At 48.4% G+C, this 22,175-nt stretch overlaps 1 protein-coding gene across 2 annotated transcripts in view; it reads left to right on the plus strand.

Annotated features, from left to right (window-relative positions):
• The window catches only part of Megf11 (multiple EGF like domains 11), a 316,961-nt gene that overhangs the window by 143,798 nt on the left and 150,988 nt on the right, over positions 1–22,175 (plus strand). For both annotated transcript variants that reach the window (XM_021171815.1, XM_021171818.2), the window contains exon 5: positions 7,501–7,593. In XM_021171815.1, coding sequence (XP_021027474.1) covers positions 7,501–7,593 — 93 coding nt within the window. The remainder of the gene's footprint in view (positions 1–7,500; positions 7,594–22,175) is intronic.

The raw sequence follows: 22,175 nt of genomic DNA on the forward strand, positions 1-22,175 counted from the left end.
GAAAGAGGGTTTAATGAAGAAGATCACTGGGGAGAGTGTAATGATAACGTGGCTGTTTTTATAAAGGTGAGGAGAGGGGTGCTTGCCTGCTATATGCAGCATCCTGAGTTCTATCCCCAGCACTGCATAAACTGGGTGTGATGGGGTGCACTGTAATCCCTGCATTTGGGAGGTAGACACAGAAGAATAATGAGTTAAAGGCAATCCTCTGCTACATCGTGAGTTTGAAATCAGCCTGGAATACTCGAGGCTTCATCTCCGAAGAATAAACACACATAGGCAGGGAATGGAAAACATCTATCCATATAAGAAATGGTATAGCATCTATCTGAGGCCCACTTCCATCCCTCAGGCTTTAAGGCTCCACATGGTGCAAACTCCCTTCCTGTATCTTGCTGGTTCTTCCCACAGGTTGGACCTACCCAGAGGCTAGAGGATGAGGGGGCCTGAGATGCTGTCCACGGAGGTCATCCCTGGGCACAGGGAATGGGAGGAGGGTAAGAAGGGGTCAACACTGGCTTGTAGTCTTGATTTTCCTGAAGGCACAGCATAGTCCTGATTTGCAGGTGAGGTGCTTGTGTCACTGACAGACCATAATACAGATGCAGGTACAGGATGGGTGGTTGAGACAAAAATGCCTAAAAAGGCTGGAGAAGGAAAAAAAAAAAAGATGAGGAATAGGAACCTAATACACTTTCTTCCTAGGCAGATGTGCAGGTTATCAGGACCTCTCAAGGGCATTTTCCACTTGGCAGAGGACCAGACCCCAGGATCTGGGCTGGGTATGCTTAGTACCTGACAGAGAAGAAGAGAGTACTTACTCAACCTCATTTCCTGTCACACTCACTGCAGTGACTCGCGCCACGTGAACAAGGCCATTGATCACAGCACGGGTCTTCAGTGACTCTTCCAAGTTACTAGTCTCTGGTCCTCAGGGAAGGAGAGGGGACTATAATAGAGTCCTAGGTCAGCACTAGGTCAGCATGGTGGCTGCTGCAAATTCTGCTGCCTGGCTGAGTCTCCCTGGTTCCCTGGGGTGGACCAAAGATTTTCTATATGTCTTTTGGACTTGTTTTATTGTTTGGTCTTACTGGGAAGTCAGTTCATGATAGAATAGAGAAAAAGGAAGGAGCCTTAACTGTCCATAGTCCACTTTCCTCCAATCAGGAACCTCCAGCAGCAGGGGCCATTCCCACATACAATGCCTGGGATTCAATGTTCTGGGTTCAACTGACCATTTGTTTTTGGAGAACGTCTTCACCTATCCTTACTGTTCAAAAGCACGTATGGAGATATGGAAATGAATGGATGCGCCTGTGTGCCAATAAAACTTTATTTAAAAAAACAGACAGCAGGTCAGCCAGCGCCATTTGCAGAGGAAGGAAAGAAAGAAGCTCGCTGAGATGTCAAGAGAGAAGCATTGCCAAGCTCTAGGAAAGGGAAGCAAGAGGGACTAGAGGTGTGGATGCAGCTGTCTAGGTATCACCTGAGGCAGGAGGACAGCTAGTGTGGACCTCCACAGAGTCTGCCTTCAGATTTTGTAGGATGTAGTCCTGATTTGAAATTGAAGACACAGGGCTGAGAAGGATGAAGGCTTGGTGTCTCTGGCACAGGTGCAGTTGGCCCCTCTTTCCTACTCTATAGCCTGCACCACTGTCTTTTCCAGCCACCTGGCCTGGGGGCTAGTCCATGTTAAGCCAAGGGACAGCTCAGAGACTGGATGACTTCTCTATGAGTTTGTTCTGGGGCTGAGCTTCCTATACATGCTACACTGAGCTCTGCTGGGCTAGAAGAGTGTTGGACCCACAGACACCGAGCATCTGCTGTGTGAGGGCTTACCAAACCTGAGGAGGAAGCAGCCCATATCCCCCAGGGGCTGGAGACCTCAGAGGGGGATCTCCTTAAGGTTAGCATTTGAGAAAATTATGATAGTGAACTCCCAGAGCATGCTGGGCAGGCCTTGGGTTGGGTTTTGCCTTAGTTTGGGATAGTATTGCTTTGATGAAACACCATGATCAAAAACAACTTGGGGAGGAAAGCATTTATCTGGTTTACTCTTCCACATCACTGCTCATCAAAGGAAGTCAGGGTAGGAACTAAAGCAGGGCTGGAACCTGGAGGCAGGAGCTGATGCAGAGGCCATGGAGGAGTGCTGCTTACTGGCTTGTTCCCCATGGCTTGCTCAGCCTGCTTTCTTATAGAACCCAGTAGTGCCAGCCCAGGGATGGCACCACTCACAATGGTCTAGGCCCTCCTCCATCAATCTCTAATTAAGAAAATGCCCTACAAGATTGCCTACAGCCTGATTTTATAGAGCCATTTTCTTAATTGAGGTTCCCTCCTCCCTGATGACTTGGGCTTGTGTCAAGTGGACCTAAAACTATGGAGCACCAGATGAGACACCTGTGTGAAATCTCCAGGCCCAGCATATAGTAGGTAATCAGAAAATGGTAGCATACAGGAAATGGCAATATGGTAGCAACTGTCACCCATCTTAGACATCAAGCCCAGATCCCATCGTATATACTGCATAGGTGTAGGTGAAGATTCTGTGTGTAAAATGACCGTGGGAATGTGAGGGGCTCAGATCTCAAGATGTACATGCACAGTCTTATGAGAGGATTCTCTTTCTCCTCTCTCTCTCTCTCTCTCTCTCTCTCTCTCTCTCTCTCTCTGTGTGTGTGTGTGTGTGAGAGAGAGAGAGAGAGAGAGAAACAGAGAGAGAGAGAGAGAGAGAGAAACACAGAGAGAAAAACAGAGAGAGAGAGAAAAAAACAGAGAGAGAATGTTATGAGAGGGTGAAGAGGTGTCTGCAGTCAACAGCTCTTGGGTTTGAACACTTACTGTTTGCAGGGTGTTCATCTAAGTGTTTATTTATGTATTACATTTATTTATTTAGTGGGGTGGGATGGGGAAGGGCATGCACATGCCACAGTGCATTTGCAGAGATCAGAGCTCCATTTATGGAAGCTGGTTCTCTTCTTCCATCGTGTGGGTTCTAGGGATTGAATCTACATCAGGTTTGTGCCCTTATCCACTGAGCCATCTCACCATCCCCTAAACATTTCATTTAATCTTTTCAACAGCCATGAGGTGGGTACGACTGCTCAAAGCATGGAAAGGGGTCTTTGCTTATGGTAGTGGTGGGATAATAGTAGTTGGTAAATCTCGGATTTAAACTTAGGTTATGGCACTCTTCCCCACCAGGGATCTGCTAGCAGACCCCTGCAGACCACTTAGCATGGATGACAATGAAGGCTGGGAGTGAGGGTAACTCTGTGTGTGTTTATGTGTGTGTATGTGTGTGTATGTGTGTGTGTGTGGTATGTGTGGTGTGTGTATGTATGTATATATATATATGTGTGTGTGTGTGTGTGTGTGTGGTGTGTGTGTAGTGTGTGTGTGGTGTGTGTGGTGTGTGTGGTGTGTGTGTGTGTGTGAGATGACAAAGTCTCATGTCACAGGATGATGCCCTGTGAGTAGTGAAAGCAAGGCTCCATGGCACTTGCTGCCCCCTGGCACTGCTCTTTATCAGTTACCTTGATCCCCACAGCCTGAGGTCTAGCTTGTCAGCATCCCCCACTCAATGGAGAGAGGGTTGACACACAGATAGAGGTGAGCAGAGCCACTGAATGACTCCTGTAGGGCAAGGCCCTGTGTCTGGATGCCCTGTGCTCTAACTCCAACAACCTGCTTCTCAGCAGCAGTGTCCCAGCATGCCAGGAGGTTGGCAGTCGCTAGAAGCATCTAGAAGATGGGATCTAGAAGATGCTAGAAGATGGGAGGGCAATGAGAAGGAGTGGAGGGAAAAGACGTTCAAATTTCTTACTAGGGCTAGAGAGTGGGGGTGCTGCCCACTCCCCTTGACTTGAGGCTGGTCATCAAGTGTGCACTGTGGTTCCTGCACATGAGCACATGGACATTCGGTAGAGAGACCTGACTAAAGCCTCCTATATCTGCAGGAGTCAAACAGAGAGAGTCAAGGATGGCAGGGTCCTAACCCAGTCCCTTCAGAGGCTCAGCTATATGGCATCAGGAGTCAAAAAAGGAACCTGTTACTTTAGGGACAGGTGCTGTGTGAGCCCCAGGCTTCTGTGGAGGGGCTGCTTATCATTGGCTCATTTGGGGTTCTGGGGTTGGAGTTAGGCTGCCCCAGTCCCAACTCCAGGCCCAGATCTGGACCCATAGCCAGACCCAGACCCACACCCACACCCATACCCACACTCAGGGGTTCATGGCATCTTAACTTCACTAACCTTCAGGTGACTCTCCCCCTCTCTCTCCCCAGGTGTTCAAACACTAGCCCAAATGCCAGATCTAGCAATCCCAGCCTCAGGTGTTTGTCATCAATATTTCAGGACTCAAACATCTGTCTAAACAACGCCTATGAAATATGAATGGATTGAGGTTTTAACAAGCAGATGGTGTGGGCACAGCAGCAGGACACTGAGGAAGAGAGGGAGTGGGAGGTTTGGAGGGAACACAGGGACCCCGGCCATGTCCCCCCAAGTGGGTCTGGGACATGTGAGCGGCTGCTCTGCCTGTGTGGGCTGGACAGCAATGTTCTGAACACAGCTAAGCTAAGGGTTATGGCTGCAGTATGCAGTGTGGCACTTGACAACCTGAACTCTGGGTCTCCAGGGCCCTGGAGGGGAACAGGGGAGAAAGCTATTCAGTGTGTAGCTTGCTCAGAATATCCAAAGACCATTCCTGCTGCTCAAGGAGAGGGTGCAGGGCTTAGGCAAGTGTCCCAGGTCCCTGAGATCTGAAGAGATAGGAAGGCAGATAGGACACTGGCTGAGTCCTTGCTCTTCCCTCATCCCCTCTTCCCGGGGTCAAAACCCTTCCCTCTGCAGGGTGCTTAGGTGTGGAAACTGGCTCTGGCTCTGGCTCTGGCCTGTCTCCCACTCTCACTGTACCCCATCCCCCTTGCTGTGTTATGGTCCTTATGTTCCTGCTCCTTAGCCAGGATAGGGAGATGCTGAGTCTGAGTAAAACAAAGGCTCATAGTCTGAGCACACTTCCCCACCACCACCTTCAATGGCCTCCACCTCCAGGAAGCTCACCCAGAATTCCTGTCTGGCAGACCATATATCCCTGAGATAATGGGTCCTAGAGCCTCAGTTTCTCCGTGCATACAGTGAAGGGGCTGAGTATGATGTTCTCTTTTCTCTGAGGTGTCTTCCATCCCCGACACCCTGCAGGTTTAGACTTTATAAAAGGCTCCCACTTCCTTGGCAGAGACCCCAGGGTCAAAGTTTAGGCTTTCTGTACTTGGCGAAGCAAATAGCTGGTATTATCCTTACTAAGCTGACAAGCTGCTATCCAAACAGGCCCAGCTGTGCATGTCACAGGGTCCTCAGCCTACAGGGATAGTGACAGAGGAGAGAGAGCAGCAAGGTCAGCACTGGGAGCTGGCAGGGCCCAAGGGGCTGGCATGAGATGGAGAGGAAGAGATGGGCACCTGTTTTTCTGTGTGTCCCAGGGACATAGGCCCATTTGAACCCATTCAGAAAGGGTTAGCATAGCAGTGACTAGCTAGTGACAGAGCAAGTCTCTGTGGCTCTAAGTGGAGATGGTCCCCAGATCCAGAACCAGCCTGGTTCCCTAGTCAGGGATCTGGGGGAGCCATCCCTAGGGATCTGCAGTACTGGGGCTGTGCATATTCTTAGCACAAACCAGGGCATTCCTCCAAAGCCACTTGCGTAGATTGTTTAGGGACTGATGGAGACCTCTGACCTGGTGTCTCCCTGCGTGGGGACCTAGACAGAGCTAAGGCAGTACCTATAGAAGCAGTTGCTCCAGGGCTAGCATCTGAAGTAAGGGAGGGCTAAAAGACCCCACACCCAACCATAACATGGCCCATTCACTCTAGACTCACCCTAGCAGGCTACCTGCTCCCCAGCCCAGGCCAGAAACCGACAGCAAGATGGATTCTCACTACTTTCAGAGTAAAAACCCTTTATCTCGAGCCCACTCGGGAGATTGACAGGGCTGATGATAGCCGCTGATTTCCCAAGCTTGCAAAATTAGTGGGGGCAGCTCGTGGGGGTTTTCTGTAATTCTTGGCTGATGGATTAGGTGGTGGGGCAGATCTCTTGGGGAGCAAAGGGTGACCTTGGAAAATGTGGATTCTATCGAGAGGAGAGAGCAATAATCTCCCTTCCTCACACAGGCTGTCAATAAGCCTCCTCAGTGCCAGTGCGGTGGACGGAAACTTTGCTCACTGCCTAGCCTAGCGGCTCCGGGGCTGTAGCATTTGACTGCGTGATAAGAAATTGCCAGGCACTTTCTAATTACAATTATCATCATCGTGGATGTCTCTCTTAATTACTTTCTTATAATTAGCTGTTGCCTTTCCCCCTCAGCATTTGTATACTTTGCAGATTTGCTGACATTTGAGAACCCCAAAATAGGGATGTTTGAGGAGGGGGGCGGGAAGGCGGGGGCCCAGTGTCTGCTCCTGCCAGGCAGCCTGCTACATGAGGGGCTTTACTGGGGAGAAACTGAAGCCAGCAAAAGATGGAGGGGGCAGGCTTGCTGAGTGGATGTGGCAGGAGTTTGGGAGTGTGACGAGGGGCTCTAGCCCTGTATGGGCTCCACAAACCAAACACTGAAGTTTTTAGATTTTTTTAGATTTATCTTGCCTTTAACCACATGTGAATATGTCTGTCTATATGAGTCTATGTCATTTGTATATGAATGCCAGTGGAGGCCAGAAGAAGACATTGGATCCCCTGAAGCTGGAGTGACAAAGTGGTTGTGAGTTGCCAGATGTGGATGCTAAGAACTGAACTCAAGTCCTATGGAAGAGCAGCCAGTGCTCCTAACCACTGAGCCATCTCTCCAGCCCCCATCCCCACTACCATTCCATAACCATTTTTCTTTTTTTCTTTCTCTTCTGCTTCTGTCTCTCTGTCTCTCTTTGTCTCTGTCTGTCTCTCAATTTCTCTGAGACAGGGTTTCTCTATGTAGCCTAGGCTGGCCATAAATTCATCTCGATCCTCTCACCTTAAACTCCCGAGTCCTGGGCTTGCGGATGTGTATCACCACAGCTAGCCTAAAGGAGACTGTGCTTTATATAAGTCATGTCGTCCCCAACTAGCCTCCAACTTACTATGTAGCTGAGAATCACCTTAAGCTCTTGATCTCCCTTCCTCCACCTCCTGAGTGCTGGGATTAGGTATGTGGTACCAAACAAGGTTTATGAGGTGCTGGGGACTCTCTGTCAACTGAGGAGATATTACCAAAAAGCCAAGGCTGCCCTGTCTTAGGTTGGTTTCATTTTAAGAAGTGAGGCTGGGACAGCCACAATGCCCTTTTGTCAGACACATTTCAGAGTTAAACAGCTCAGATCATATTAAATTTGATGTTTATCCACCAAGCCAAAGAAACGTCTGGAGCATCCTTAGTACCAGGGACCCCTAACAAAGTGGCTTCTACTCTCAGTCCAGATGGCTGGTTCTCACTGTCTGCTTTTCTCCCCTCTCACGCCCTCAGCTCTGTGTACCGAGGAGTGTATGCACGGCCGCTGTGTCTCTCCCGATACCTGCCACTGTGAGCCTGGATGGGGAGGCCCTGACTGCTCCAGCGGTGAGTCTGTGGGCTTTGGGTTCTGACATGTTTGGGGGGGGTGGTATAATGCATTATTCTTGGGTCAGGTGGAGATGAGTAGGGATGTCAGAAAGAAGCCGGTTGCACTTGGTGAGTGACAACGTTTGTTGGGGCCAGGGGCTCTAGGGATATGTGAAAGTTTATGGGGTCTGTGAGAGTTGTAAATGTAGAGAGCTGTGGGGTCAATTGTATAGGGTTTTTTTTTTTTTTTTTTGACGACCCACCTCTATATATGGTCTTTGAGAGTCAGAATGAACTTAGGATGTTGTGTGTGCCTGTGTACAGATCCAGGTGGTCATTAGGCCTGGTCCTTGGTTTGACTGGACAAGAGACACAGTTTCATGGGTGTTCATGGGTGTGCAAGGGGCTGCTATGGGAGGCTGATACCAGGATATCTCTATGTTCCCTGCAGTAGGAGAAGGGGACAACCTTGGGGAAGAACACACTGTACCTATACCTTCGTGCATGGAGAATGCCCATTTCATAGAGAAACCTGCCTGGTTTGGAGGCAGGCACTCCTGTGGATAACTCAGTGACCCATGACAGCATGCTACATTATCTTATTGTGGCACTAGTACCCTATGGGATGTATGTATGTATCAGACAAAACTTAAGAAATTCACCACCAAGGGTACAGCTGAGTCCTCCTCTAACTCTTCCACCTCCTCTTCCTTCAATAGCCTCAGATAACCCCCTTCCACAGGTACACTCTAAAACCAGTCAATGGCTATTTAATGCTGTGGTCCTATTGGCTCTTCAGAGGCCTTGAATAGCATTGGAGCTCCATTTTCTTCCTGCTTTGAGTTGAGGTAGTCTTTTTAATGGTGACATGGGGTAAAAATATACTTAGACCAACTCGTTACAGCTCCAAGACTCACTGTTTGCATCTTGGGGAGCTACCCCTATGTCCTTTATCCCATAGAGGCTGTGACCATTAGAGATGAATGTAAAACCTTAGAGATTCAAGCATCCTTGCTTGGGCCTTTCTTCTTGCTTAGCTCCTTTAGGTCTATGGAATATAGCATAGGTATCCTGTATTTCATGGCCAATGTCTACTTATAAATGAGTACATACCATGCATGTCCTTTTGGGACTAGGTTACCTCACTCAGGATGATATTCTCAAGTTTCATCTATTTGCCATCAAAATTCATGGTGTCTTTGTTTTTGATAGCTAAATAATATTCCATTGTGTAGATTGTGGGCCTTGAAGGAGATTAAAAACTCCACAGGAAGACTAACAGAGTCAACTAACCTGGACTCTTGGAGCTCTCAGAGACTGAACCACTGGTCAAAGAGCAAACACAGGCGGACCTAGGCCTCCCACACATATGTAGCAGAGGTGCAGCTTGGTTTTCATGTGGGTCCCGAACAAGTGGACTGGGGACTATCCCATAAGCTATTGCCTGTCCATGGGATATATTCTACTAGCTGGGCTGCCTTGTCTGGCCTCAGCAGGAGAGGATGTGCCTAGTCTCACAGAGACTTGATGTACCAGGGTGGGGGATTCCCCACTTGCTTGGAGGAGAAAGGGAGGAGGTGTGGGGGAAGCGTTGAGGAAGGGGTGCCTGGGATGCAGGCAGTGAGTGGGATATAAAGTGAATAAGTAAAAGAACAATTTAAAAACCTGTAAAACAAAACAAACAAAAACAAAAAGCCCTTAGAGAGGGGAATGATGGGTTCACACACATTGGCCTGTTACAGTGTGTGTGCTCTTGCCTGCTCTCTGCTGAGCCAGGCAAATCTAGTTGTGGTCTTTTGATATGCAGATTTGATACACGGTACCTTTGTCTATGTCTGACCAGGGCATTAAGAAATGACAGCCAAAGGAAGGCATGGGATGTGGCTTTGTCTAAAGTCTTACTTAGTGGCTCTCCTGGATCGGGGGTAGGGGGTATATCTATTTGGAGCCTCCAAGAAACCCTCTGTAATGTGTGTGGGACCCCAAATGGCTGCACAGTCTCCTTTCCACCCACACCTGTGCCTTACAGAGATGCTGTGGCAGAGAAGAAAGGCTAGACAAAGGAGTCTGACCCTGAGGGATGTGTGAGTTAGTGTTCAGCCGGTTTTCCTGTGAAATTGAATTCCCGGAAAGCACAAAGGGGGGAAATGGCCAAGGGCATGTCCTCTGTCTGTGTTTCCTTTGGTGTAATTTTGCTGACAGTGGATCTTTGGGTTAGAAACACCGGACTGGAGTGGGTGAGCCTGCAAGGCTGGGCCTGCCTGCCACTGTTGCTACCTCTTCCCAAGAGCAAGGGTGGCCTGTGAGGGAGGGGATGAAGCCTCAGGCTCTCCCAGGTCGTGTGCTTACAGCTACCTCAGTGCTATGTAGATGGTAGGTCTGGGGGTTGGGGGTGGGGCTTTCAGACACTATCTTTGTCATCTCTGATTTGTTGTGGAATTCTACCATATTAAGCAGGTCTTGCACCAGAATTAGCTTACCAAACACCAGGGTTACTTCAGAGAGTAACACAAGGATAATTCAACCCTCTATGCATCATAGTCAAAGCCACAGTTTGCCCCCTCTCCTCTAAATCCTCCTCCTGAGCTGACGGCCATGATCTCTGGGTGACTATCAGCTCACCTGTTCCCTTGGATCTACTCAAAGGCTTATCCTACCAGAGCCAAAGAAAGAAGTCCTAAGAGATGGGGGTACTGGATGAGTCCATTCTATTGGTACTGTGAACAAGTACCCGAGAGAGACAATCTGAGAGGAAGGATGTATTTCAGCTCACAGTTTCAGAGAGTTCAGTCCACAGTTGCTTGACCAAATATTGTGGTAGGAGTATGTGGAAGAAATCCTTTACTTCATGAAAGACAGACAGACAGACAGACAGACAGACAGACAGACAGGGTGGAAAGATGTCAAGGACAAGATACCCAACTCAGTCCTTGTCTCCTGTTCCTCCAACTAGTCCCCACATCCTAAAGTTTCTGCCAACTCTTAAAGCAATGCCACCATCAGGGGGAGGAGCAGTTCAGCGCATGAGCTGTGGGCTACTTTCTGCTCAGTCTATAACGGCCCCAGCTCATTTGGAGGGAAAGCAGCATAGATTCTATAGATTCTCACTTCGAAGCATTTAGGTATGTCAGTCTGGGGGCATCCCAACCTTGGCTTGAGTCCTTCCTGAGACATGAAACTCACTCCGTCCTGTGCAAACTCATTTTGACCACTGAGAAATTCCCCATTCTCCCCAATGGAAATATTTCTCTGTGTCCTACTGGTTGGTTCTTGTTCTCAGGGAAGACTAGAGCAGGCTGATGGATTGCCGTGATCTTTTTCTTGGCATGCCTGGAATTTCTCCCAAGGAACTCATTGGACAAGGCCATAGGCTATGGATATGGAGTGAGCCACCCCAGATCAGAAGGTAATAACCATTGAGGTTATGTGGAAGAAACAGGGGGGCTCCTCCCACGGCTCAGCCGTTCCGTTATTACAGGACAGCCATTGATCTCCTCCCCAGCCTTTCTTCTCTGAGATATCTTATGTGACATCATTTGGGATGCCTCCACATTTGTGGCCTGCGGCCTTTATTTCCCCTTAAATTATCATTCCTATATCCAAGCACATAATGATATGTTCACTGTTGAAAGAGAACAGCGTTGCTGTTGGTGCCACCATCAACTGCACTTGACCACACACTGGACACTTTTCTTGTCTTCTTATTTCATCTTCACAGCGTCTGTGGGCTGAGGAATTATCGGGCCTATTTTACAGACAGAGAAGACACAGCACAGAGAGGCTATAAAGAGCTCTCACTGACACGCTAACCAGTAAATGGTGAAACCAGATCTAAGTAAAACCCTGGGTCCCCAGGAAGAGTGGCAAATGTTTGTAACCAATGAACTGTCTCTCCTGCCCCTGAAAAGGCTTTCACTATGAAACATAGTTGCTCTCAGGAGAAGAAAGAGTCTGTTTATAAGCTTTGACCCAAAGACACTGTTGTGGGAGAGGAATCAGCCGGGAAATACAAATGATGATCAGATTTGATCTAAGAGTTGGAGCCTGCTTGTGTTGCTGGACACCCATTGGCCTGCTCTGCAGCCATGGAGAGGGGTGTCTCTCCAGGTTCAGAATGAGTTCCTGGAGAGCTCAGGTTGACTCTGTACATGAGATGGGAAAGCTTCAGGTTGTCTTCAATTGGAAACACTGGATTTTCTTGGTTTGGATTTTTTTTCCCCATTAAGTTTTAAGTTATACCTGTTCACGTTAAAAAGAAAAATCAAAGTTTACCAAGAGCACAGCCCAAGTTCTCCTGTTCTGGCTTTGGATAGTAGTAACCATGGCATTTCTCTGACATTTGCATGCAGTGCTGGCTGAACCTGGAGCCTGTGTGTGCTAGCCCAAACCTGGCTCTTTTAATTCAATCCCAAGTTGTATAATCATTTTCTTGTCAATAAGCATTAATCTCCTTTAAATTTTTAATGGTTGTCTAGACTTCCATTCTGTGGTTTACTAAGTGTATATCAGTAGGCTTGTCTGGTGAGCATTTAGGTTGTTTCTGATTCTTCCTTGTCACTGGATCCTTTGGGCCTGTTAGATATAAAACTAGGGATTTTCCACAGTTTAGGAAGTACAAGATGCATCTGGGCTGGGATTGCGTTGGCAGAATGCTTGCCTGGCACTTATTTACTGTGTGTTTATCCCTAGCTGTGTGAACTGGGCATGTTGGCAAAAGCCTCTGACCCCATCACTCCAGAGGTAGAGACAGGAGGGTCATCCTTGGCTGCATAGTGGGTCTGGGGCTAGCCTGGAACACATGAGACTCAAAAAAATTAATAATGAAAAACCCTTTCAACATGCTATTGGTTGACTCTTTAAAATACTAGGTATACCCCAAAACCAACATATGCCCTAAGGAATCCTTTGACCTATAGTTGAAAATTCCAGAATCAAGAGCACAGGTAGAGGAACCTGATCATCCTTGAGGAGGAAAATTGCACTGAACCTGAGCTTGGCTCTTCAGCAGGACAGAGCCTCCCATGCCCAGTGTGTACTGTGTACTGCCCAGTGTGTACTGTGTACTCTTTGACACCTACCCATGGCAGTTGAGTCACACACACAGACACCTCTTTGTTCTAAAAGTGTGTATGAGGAGCCAGTGGGATGGTTCAGTGGGTATGGATGTTCACTGTCAAGCCCGACAACTCGAGTCTGACACCCCCCGCCCCCCAGAATCCACACAGTGGAAGAAGAGACCAACTCTTCTTACATGTTGTCTTCTGACCACTGTATGCATGTGTGTGCACACTTGCACATGCACAGAGAGAGAAGGAATAAGATGAAATAAAAAATTAAGTGTGTATGAAAATGATATGAGGCAGCACATGCCTTTAATCCTGGCACTGGGGAGGTGAAGGCAGAAGGACCAGGAATTCAAGTCCATCCTAAGATACATAGTGAGTTTGAAGCCAGCCTGGGCTACATGAAACTTTCTTGAAAGGAGAGAGAGAGAGAGAGAGAGAGAGAGAGAGAGAGAGAGAGAGAGAAAGCGAGCTTGGCAACTCCATCGTGTGTGTGTTATGTATGCCCCTGGTCTGCAGTCCGCTGGGTGAAACAGAGCTGTTTCTAAGTGGCCAATGACTGATCATAGCCAGTGACATACAGTCAGTCACCACAAGTCACTTCCCTGAAGATTTCCCTCTATGCAAATTTTGGCACAGACCTTCCAAGAACATTTTGGGGAGTTTTTCAAAATCTTGGGATTATGTATGTGTGAAGAAGGGCCTGGGGTCCTGGGTGGAAATGTCGGAGCCATTCTTCTTGCACCTGTCTCTCCCTCCTCCCCGCTGAGGCCCAATTTCTTCTGGGGATAAATTCCCGGAAGTGTCAGGGAAGAATGTAAATACCCGTCATCTGGTACCTGCCCCTGCCCTGCCTTTTGCAGCTGCCAAGGGATCAAAGGATTAATCATGTTGACAGTCCTCAAGGGGACAAATCTGGCTCTGAGGTGGGGGTGGGGGCTCTCCATGCTTTTATAGACTTACAACCCCACTGCCGAATTTCTTTAAGGGCCACCACTAATTTCTTTCTGTTCTGTAAAGGAAGGAGGAAGACAGGCCAACTTTATGGATTGTTTGAGCATTTCAACCAAGCAATATGGGAAAATGGAGTGTCCACATGCTTGACCATAAACCTGTGTCCCATATAATAACGGAGCATGAAAGAATGGGACGTCGGTTTACAGGATAAGGACAACAGAGTGGCCCTTATTAAATTGCACAAGGCTCACGAGTGGAGATAAAAAGGGAAAGAAGTTTTGCTATATTGAATATCTAGCTTTTTAAAGTAATTAGGAATATTAAAGCGCTGACAATGATTGAGATAGAAACATTATTCATAACTTTTATTTCCGTGCTGGGCAATGATCCAGTATATTTCATTTATGAGGTTTGAGCTGTAAGGAGAAGGATGTGAGCCAATTCCTAAATTAAATATGCCCTGTTAACTTTTATAAATGATGCCCCAGAATTAACTTGGAAGTTTAAGCTTTCATTGTATTATTTAATTATTGTCTTTCCTAGGCCCTACTTCTCTGTTCCCATGGTACTTTGGAGTTTGGGTTGTACACAGTACAGGGATTCGGGGTTTGGTCTTAGGGATCCCCAGAAGAGGTGGGTGGGATCAGAGTAAAAGAGGCTACCAGTCTCCCCAGAACCTTACCTGCCTGCAGCTTCTCTTCTGTTTGCCTGTCTCAGGGAAAGCCTGTGGCAATAAATGCTCAGTGGTGTCTGGCTTGACTCTCAAGCTCCTCTCAACTCTGGGATCCTGGGCTCTTGGTGAGACTGCCCAGCAGCCCTGAGGAGTGACTGCAGCAGGGCCCAGCTTCTGCCAAGTCCAGTGCATTATCTTGGGGCCAGCCTGGCTCTCTATGTTAGTTTTGCAAATGGCTATAAAATACCAAGCTGGGGGTGTGGCTGAGTCAGTAGGGTGCATGCCTACCATGGATGGGACTCTGGCTCCATTCTCAGCACCTTGGTAACCTAACTTGGTGTTACACCTGTTATCACAGCACTCAGGTGCTACAGGCAGGAGGATCAAGGGTTCAAAGTCATCCTCAGACATGAGTTCATGAGTGTGGGATATACGAGATGCTACCCCAAACATAATTACAATTAAAATTCTGAAAGGAAAGAAAAGGAAACCCCTACCACCTCCAACCTGCATCCATGCTCCTGAACTAGCTGGGGCCTGCTTGGTTACACAGATTCCCAAGCTGGCACAGTTTAACAAATTGTGGTTAAAGCATAAACGACATAAGATTTACTGTGGTAACCGTTAATGTAGACATCATTTTTTCTGTTATCAGTGCAGTCATGCGTCTGATGATCAATACTGACCATCTCCAGAACCTTTCTCCTTCCTCAACTGAAATGTTGAAGCCATCAGACAGTAACTCCAAGCCTTCCCTCCCCCCATTTCTCCCCCCCCTCCCCCTCCATACTCCCACAGTCACCATTCTCCATTCTTCTCTTTTTGAGGGGGCGGGGCTTAGACAGGGTCTCACTATGTAAACCTGGCTGGCCCCAAACTCCCAGAGATCCAGCCTCTGCTTCCCAAGTGCTAGGATTAAAGTGTGTGCCACCACACCCAGCTTCTCTCTCCCTGACTCCGACTGCCTTATACTTCATATAAATGGGGAAAGAACCTTTTTGCACCTGAAATGTTTCATTGCACCGTAAAAATACACATGTCAAAGGACGCTATAGACAGACTAAAGACAAACCATTTGGAGGGGGACAATGTTTGCAAATCTAGTCAGTGACTAGTATCAGTATCTATAAAGGAGGAGGGTCTGGGAACAGAGCTCAGTGGTAGAGAACTTGGCTAGCATGTATGTGTGAGACCCTAGCTTCAAATTCCAGCGTGGCAAAAGAAAGGGGGAAAACACAGAAAGAAAAAGACAAGAAGAACACGTAGAGATGGATCCAAGAAAATAAAGAAATGGCTAACGGGTACACGCAGAGAGGAACAATACCACCCACCATTTTAAAAATGCACAAAACCCAATGTGATGTCATCTGGGGCAGAACTCACCTGGCATTGTGCTTGCCTGGCATACAGAGCCCTGGGTTTGAGCCTCAGCACGCTTAAGCTGGGCACAGAGGCACACACCTTGAATTCTATTACTCGGGATGCAGAGGCAGGGAGATCAGGAGTTCAAGGTCATCTTTTAGTTGTATAGTGAGTTTGAGGCTAACCACCAGGCATCCAGAGGACATGGAATGGCTTTAAAGGGTTAGTGGGGAGGTCGGGGAGAACAGAGAGAGCTCACCTAGATCTCCCGGATTGTGAGGGTTTGCAAGGATGCTTCAGCAATCCTTGCAGGACTCGGTGCCCTTTTGACACTACATTCTGGGGGATCCTTGTCTGCCTCCAGCATGCACAGCTGTTGGCATATACTCTGCTCTCACTGGCACAAAGGCAAGGGGAGGGATAATAAACATTGTCCCCCTTCCCAGCCCCCACATAAGCCCTGCTGGGTGGTCCTAGTCAAATTCTCCCCAACCCTTGGAGGTAGGGGATGTGCAGTGCATGCCTCCTGTTTTCATCTGTAAATGAGACAGTTAGCCAGCCTGGCGACTCTAGAGTTGGGCAATGCTGCTTCCGAGGACTCAAATCCCAGTTCCAGCTTGATGGCCATGGTGGTGGGGAGGAGAGGGCCCTCCTACTGATCCTTAGTGGAGCCTCATTGACCATGAAGACATAGCCCTTCTATGCTTCCTGCTTCTCTCTTCATTCTCAACCTAGACTGGAATAGGGAGGCATGGGGACCCTGGGAGAGAGTGTCCCCTCCTGACACTTTCTATTGTCCCTCAGGCAAGGCTGCTGTTGAGTCCTTGGAGGCCTGGGTATAAACTGGTTCTCCCCCCAAACCCAAGCAGAGTGCAGAGCGTACAGGGCCACTGGGAGGCCAAGGCTCTCTCTCCGCTGGACTCTTTCTCACTACATTGAGCTGCTCTGTTGTCAAGGCTGAGTCAACTTTAGATGAATGTGTCTCAAAGCAATTACCCCTGCTGTTGTTCGCTTGGCTCTGCCTAGCTTTTAGCCCCTTACAGATCCAGCATGAGTTAGTTGCCTTTTGCTGGCATCTGCTGGGCCTGGGGGCTTCCCCAGGATGGTGGGTCCTGTGTCAACCCCATACACTAGTGCAGTCACTGTGACAGGAACAGAAGGGAACTGTGGATGGCAACAAATGTTTTGTCAAGGTCTGAGAACAAGAGGAGCTGAGAGTCCCCCATCCAAAGAATTATAATATGGAACAGCAAAACAACAAAACCCAGGTTCAGCAGCCCTGGCTGCTACCTCAGCAGCTCCATCTGATCGCTCTCAGTTCAGCCATGTAAATCCTGAGCTCCTGCCAGGGGCTAGTGAGGCCAGGGGGTTCAGGGATAGATATTAAGGAGGAGGGTGTGGCTCCTATCTTCAGAGAACCTGAGAGGAAGCCAGAACTACCAGCATAGAGCCAAGGACAACTCAATATGCTTGCCTGTGTGAACATGTGTGGAGGCTAGAAGTGTCTTCCTTAATCTTTTTCTGCTTTATATATTGATAAAATATATTGATAAAATATTGGTCTCACACTGAAACTCAGACCTTTCCTGTTCATCTGGTCTAGCTAGCCAGCTTGCCCTGGGGGTTCCACCTCTGGATCCTGAGCACTGAGATTATGGGTGGCCTGCCCAACATTTATGTGGGCACTGGAGTTCTGGACCCTGGTTTTCACATTGGTTCTGTAAACATCTTACCTATAGAGAGATCTCCCAGCCTGGAAGAAAACCATCATAAGAAGCAGCAGAAGGCAGAAGCCAGGTCTACACCCTGTTCCCCATTTTAGAAGCAAAGAGTCCTTTAGAGAAAGGTCCAGGGAAGATAAGCAGTGGCTGGGAGTCCCACAGCCAGAGGACTGAATCTGTTGTCAGAGCTCTGAATCTGTTTTTTGAACTTTTGAAACAGGGAATTCTGATGTAGCCCAGGGTGGCCTCAAACTCACAATCCTGCAGCCTCAGCTCCAACTGTTTGCACAGGAGGCTGTGCTCACAGGATGACCATCTTTCTGGCACTTTCCGCACAGATGAAAGTGAGGCAGATGGGGAGGTTGGCAATGAAGAAGAGGCTATAAAAGACCCAAAGGGGGCTGAGATCTCACCTGGCCCATGCTGTGAGTCTCTGGCAGTTGGGGCTTCACAGCAAAGCAATGGGTCTATTGGGCTCTCTGCTCATCTCCCCTCCTGGCTAAGCCTTCCCGAAGTCCCATCCTCTCTCTTTTGGTGATAACCCAGACCCAGTGGCAATGCCCAGGAAACCCTTGTGGACATGCACGGATTCCTTTCCTGGTCACTGTCTCCCATGGGTGGCTTTCTGGACAAGTGAGATGCGAGAGGGAGCTGATGACAGGTGACCTGTGTTATAGTCAGGCCAGAGTCAGGTGACAGGGTGGGTAGGGACAGCTTAGAGACCTTTGATGAAGGACTAAAGACAATGTGCCCTCCCCATCCTTTCTTGGTCCTGGGATGACATGTCAGGGCTCTCTTCCTGGTCCTGAGAAGGCAGGCTATAGGCAGAGGGTTGAAACTTCTTAGGATCCCCCCACACCTGATATCTGCTTCCTCTCCAATGAGGAAGATCTGGAATTAGAGTCATGTCATGGGTCATATATCATGAAAGCTGGCTTCTTGTACCTGTTTGTACCAAAACTGGGCATCCTAGAGTTCATCTATGTGGGTTGCCTGTTAGAGGGAGTATTGGTGATAATAAAAAAAGAAAAAAGAAAAAAAAAGAGGGAGGTGTATTCTACCCGACTCAGCTCTGACCATCTGCTCCCTGAGAACAAAATTAATAAGTGACACACAGGGGAGCCTTGAGCACTGGAGAGTGGGAAGGGGGGGGGGGAGTCTGCCTCAAATGTGACAAAGGCAGAGCCGAGTGGCGGGAGCCAAGCTGGCATCATCACGAGGGGCTGGCAGTCAGTGCCCACACTCCTCCTGGGCTCCACGGAGGGTGGGGGTTGTAAAGGACACGACTTCCCCCGCCCCCATACACATAAGTGCACAGCTATGTTTCCAAGGTGCTGTGGGAAGCATGGTACTCTGAGAAAGGAAGGCATCACACAGCAACCATGCTGGGTGCCAGCCAGGAGGGTCCAGCAGGCAGGGGAGGGAGACATGCAGCCTCTGTCAGCCCAGAGGGCTGGGATAGAGTGAATGCAGCCCCAGCAAGCCCTGAGTTTGCAGTGTGCCACTGGAGATAGATATGAACATTCCACCCACCCTCCCCAGCTTGTGAGTGATGACCAGGACTCCGGGTTAGGATGCTAAGGCCCAGGACGCTCAGCTGCTCTGCAGTGGGGATTGTCTAGGTGTGTTTTTGCCCCAGTGTCAGGCTTTATATGGGGCCTGAGATCACACCGGGTTCCTCTCCTGTGTAGCCTGCCCTCCTAACTCATACTCAGAACATATCTCCTGTACAGTTCCAACGAGTAAACTGAGACCTCTACACACACAGCCGGCTAGTGGCGGAGCCAGGGTTTGAGCCAGTCTCTGTGATCACACTCAAAATCGCAGCTGGCACTTTGCAGGGCTCTGTCATCACTCTCTTGTCCTTTCTGTGCTTGGAGATGGGCAGGCTGTGAAGCACCACAGAGGCCATGTCACTTGCTGCACTCTATGGCCTGTAACAAGCACACAGCTCATCAATGACCCTGCAAGCTCGTTCATTACCACCGTTTTCCCCAGTCTCACCTTTAGTGGCTTCTTCCCTTGATGCTCTGACAGAACACCTGAGAAAAGCAGCTTAAGAAAGGAAGGGTTCAGCCGGGCAGTGGTGGCACACGCCTTTAATCCCAGCACTGGGGAGGCAGAGGCAGGCGGATTTCTGAGTTTGAGTCCAGCCTGATCTATAGAGGTAAGTTTCAAGACAGCCAGGGCTACACAGAGAAACCCTGTCTCGAAAAACAAAAAAACAAACAAACAAACGAAAGAAAGAAAAGAAAAGAAAAGAAAAGAAAAGAAAAGAAAAGAAAAAAGAAAAGAAAAAAGAAAAGAAAAGGAAGGGTTCATCTGGGTGGTGGCGCACGCCTTTATTCCAACACTTGGGAGGCAGAGGCAAGCAGACCTCTGAGTTTAGAGGCCAGCCTGGTCTACATAGCGAGTTCTAGGATAGCCAGGGCTACATAGAGAAAAACTCTGTCTCAAAAACAGACAAACAAACAAGAAGGGGAATAATAAAAAAGGAGATGTTTATTCTGGCTCGCATGTGGAAGGTGCGGTTCACCAGGGCAGGGAAGGCATTATAGCCGATGGCGGAGGCAGCTGGTCACATGACATCCACAACCAGGAAGCAGGGTGCTGAATGCTGGCACTCAGTTTGATTTTTCCTTCTCCTTCATCCTGGGAGTCTTATCCTTGGAGGGGTTCAGCACAATTAGGCCTGCCTCAACTAACCTACTCTAGAAATAGAAATTCATCTCCTAGGTGACTCTATTAATATAGATCCCATCAGGTTCATGATCAATATTGGCTATCATATCTTATCTCCCTTTCATCCACTGGCCTGTAGCCAGCTCTGAAGCCAGGGCAGCATCCGCTGTGCCTGTATCTGGCGTGGTCCTCAGCACCTGGTGCTCACTATTTAACTGTGTGCGTTCCTTCTCCCTCACTTCCTGCCCTGAGACTTCCTCCACAGTGGGGCTGACGTCTTGTCTTCACAACACCGAGCTCCTTCCTCATGCTGCCTGGCACATAGTAGACCCTGTCTTTAGTGAGATCCAGTGGGTTTGCTCTTCCATTTGACTCCATCCTCTCACTGTGGTGGTGGGGTTAGGGCTGGGGAAGAGCATCTGGCTCTGTTAGGAGGCTTCAACAAGAAAACAAACAAGCAAGGCAGTTTGTTACTTGATCTTCCAGAGATTACGCTAAGACTGGACTCACATGGGTCCTTCCGAGGTAGCCAACATGACTTGTAGCTAGAGAGAAAAGAAAGATCCTGGAAAGGAAAGAAGCAGAGCCACAGGAAAGATACAACTTGAGGTTTCAATGGTCCAGATGGAACAGAGCGCCAAGGCACTGGGGAGACTGGGAGCCAGGCCAAGGTGACAGGCCAGGCTGGATGGCATGGTGCTCACACACCAAGGCCCAAGAGCTTGAATGTTACTCCATGGGCAGGGATAGCTCCTGAAGGTACAATTTGCATCAGTTGAGTCTGATTTGCTTCCAGGTGGGACACTCCTAACTCTTTCTTCTTCCAAGGGACTTGTGATCAATTCTGGACCCAGATATGGGAAAAAGGGAGTCTGTTGAATGCTGTAGTCTTGGCTAATCCTTCCAGGGCAGCTGGGCCATGTCCTTTTCCCCCTGTGTCTGACTAGAGGTGACCAAGGGACATATGGTAGCTCTCTTGGCATTGGGTGGGTAGCAGATTGGACGGGGGAGCCAATGTGATTAAGAGTTGATGAGTGGATCTGGGTAGAGAATGGCCTGGAAAGGCCAAATGGGCACATCTTATCCTGACACCTTCTGCCTCTCTGCTGGACTGGGGAAGGAAACCTGATGGCAGTAACTGACCAAGGGGAGTACCTGGGGGGCAGTCTATTGCCCCCCACATCTCTTGCCCTCTGCCCCCAGCCTGCACCCAGGGAGAATCATAAGCAGGCTGCCACTGCCTAACAGTGGTCTAGAAGTGGAGGCTAGGCAGAACTGGGGAATCTGTCACCCCCTAATAGGAAAAGCCCATTCTGGCAGTCTGGGTAATAGGCCTCAAATTGAATAATTAATAAAGTTATAAAAATATGTCTACTTTATGGCCAGAATAACTCAGCCTCAATTAGAAGCAATTATTTCTTGTAGTTATACCACTTGGAATGTTTCACAAGTGTCTTCATGAACAACTCTAGCAGCAAGACAGGATTCCAGGTTTGAGTGCCTGCTTGAGAAGTCTGCTGAGACTCTAGCAGGCACTCTAGCAGCTAGGGCTCCTTTCAGTTGAAGACCATCCCATTCATCTTTCTATCCATCACCCCATCTATCAGTTCAATTAAACATCCCCCTGCCCACTATGTATCAGTATTTTCATCCATCCATCTGTCCTTTATTCTGTCTGTCTACTCATCTGTTGATCCTTTCATTCACCTTTCCTTCTATGTGAACATTTTTCTGTCCACACACCCACCCACTCACCCATCCATCTACCCACCCATATTCCAACCCGTCTTCCTGCTTACCCACATATCCATCCATACATACATACACACATCTATCCAATTAGAGATTTCTTCCTTGCCTTTTATGTGTGCTATGTTCTGAGCATAAGGACCACACCCTGCCAAGGAGCTCCCAGCCAAGACAAGTGGCCTGAGTCATAGCACTTGGTCCTGATGTTTTGACCATTTTTCCCTTCATCTTTTTCCTCTAGTTCACAGATACAGATACAGAAACAGATACAGAAACAGATACAGATACAGATACAGATACAGATACAGATACAGATACAGATACAGATACAGATACAGATACAGATACAGATACAGAAACAGATACAGATACAGATACAGATACAGATACAGA

The sequence above is a fragment of the Mus caroli genome, chromosome 9 (genome assembly GCF_900094665.2).
Source record: "Mus caroli chromosome 9, CAROLI_EIJ_v1.1, whole genome shotgun sequence".
In the NCBI taxonomy this organism is placed as follows: Eukaryota; Metazoa; Chordata; class Mammalia; order Rodentia; family Muridae; genus Mus; species Mus caroli.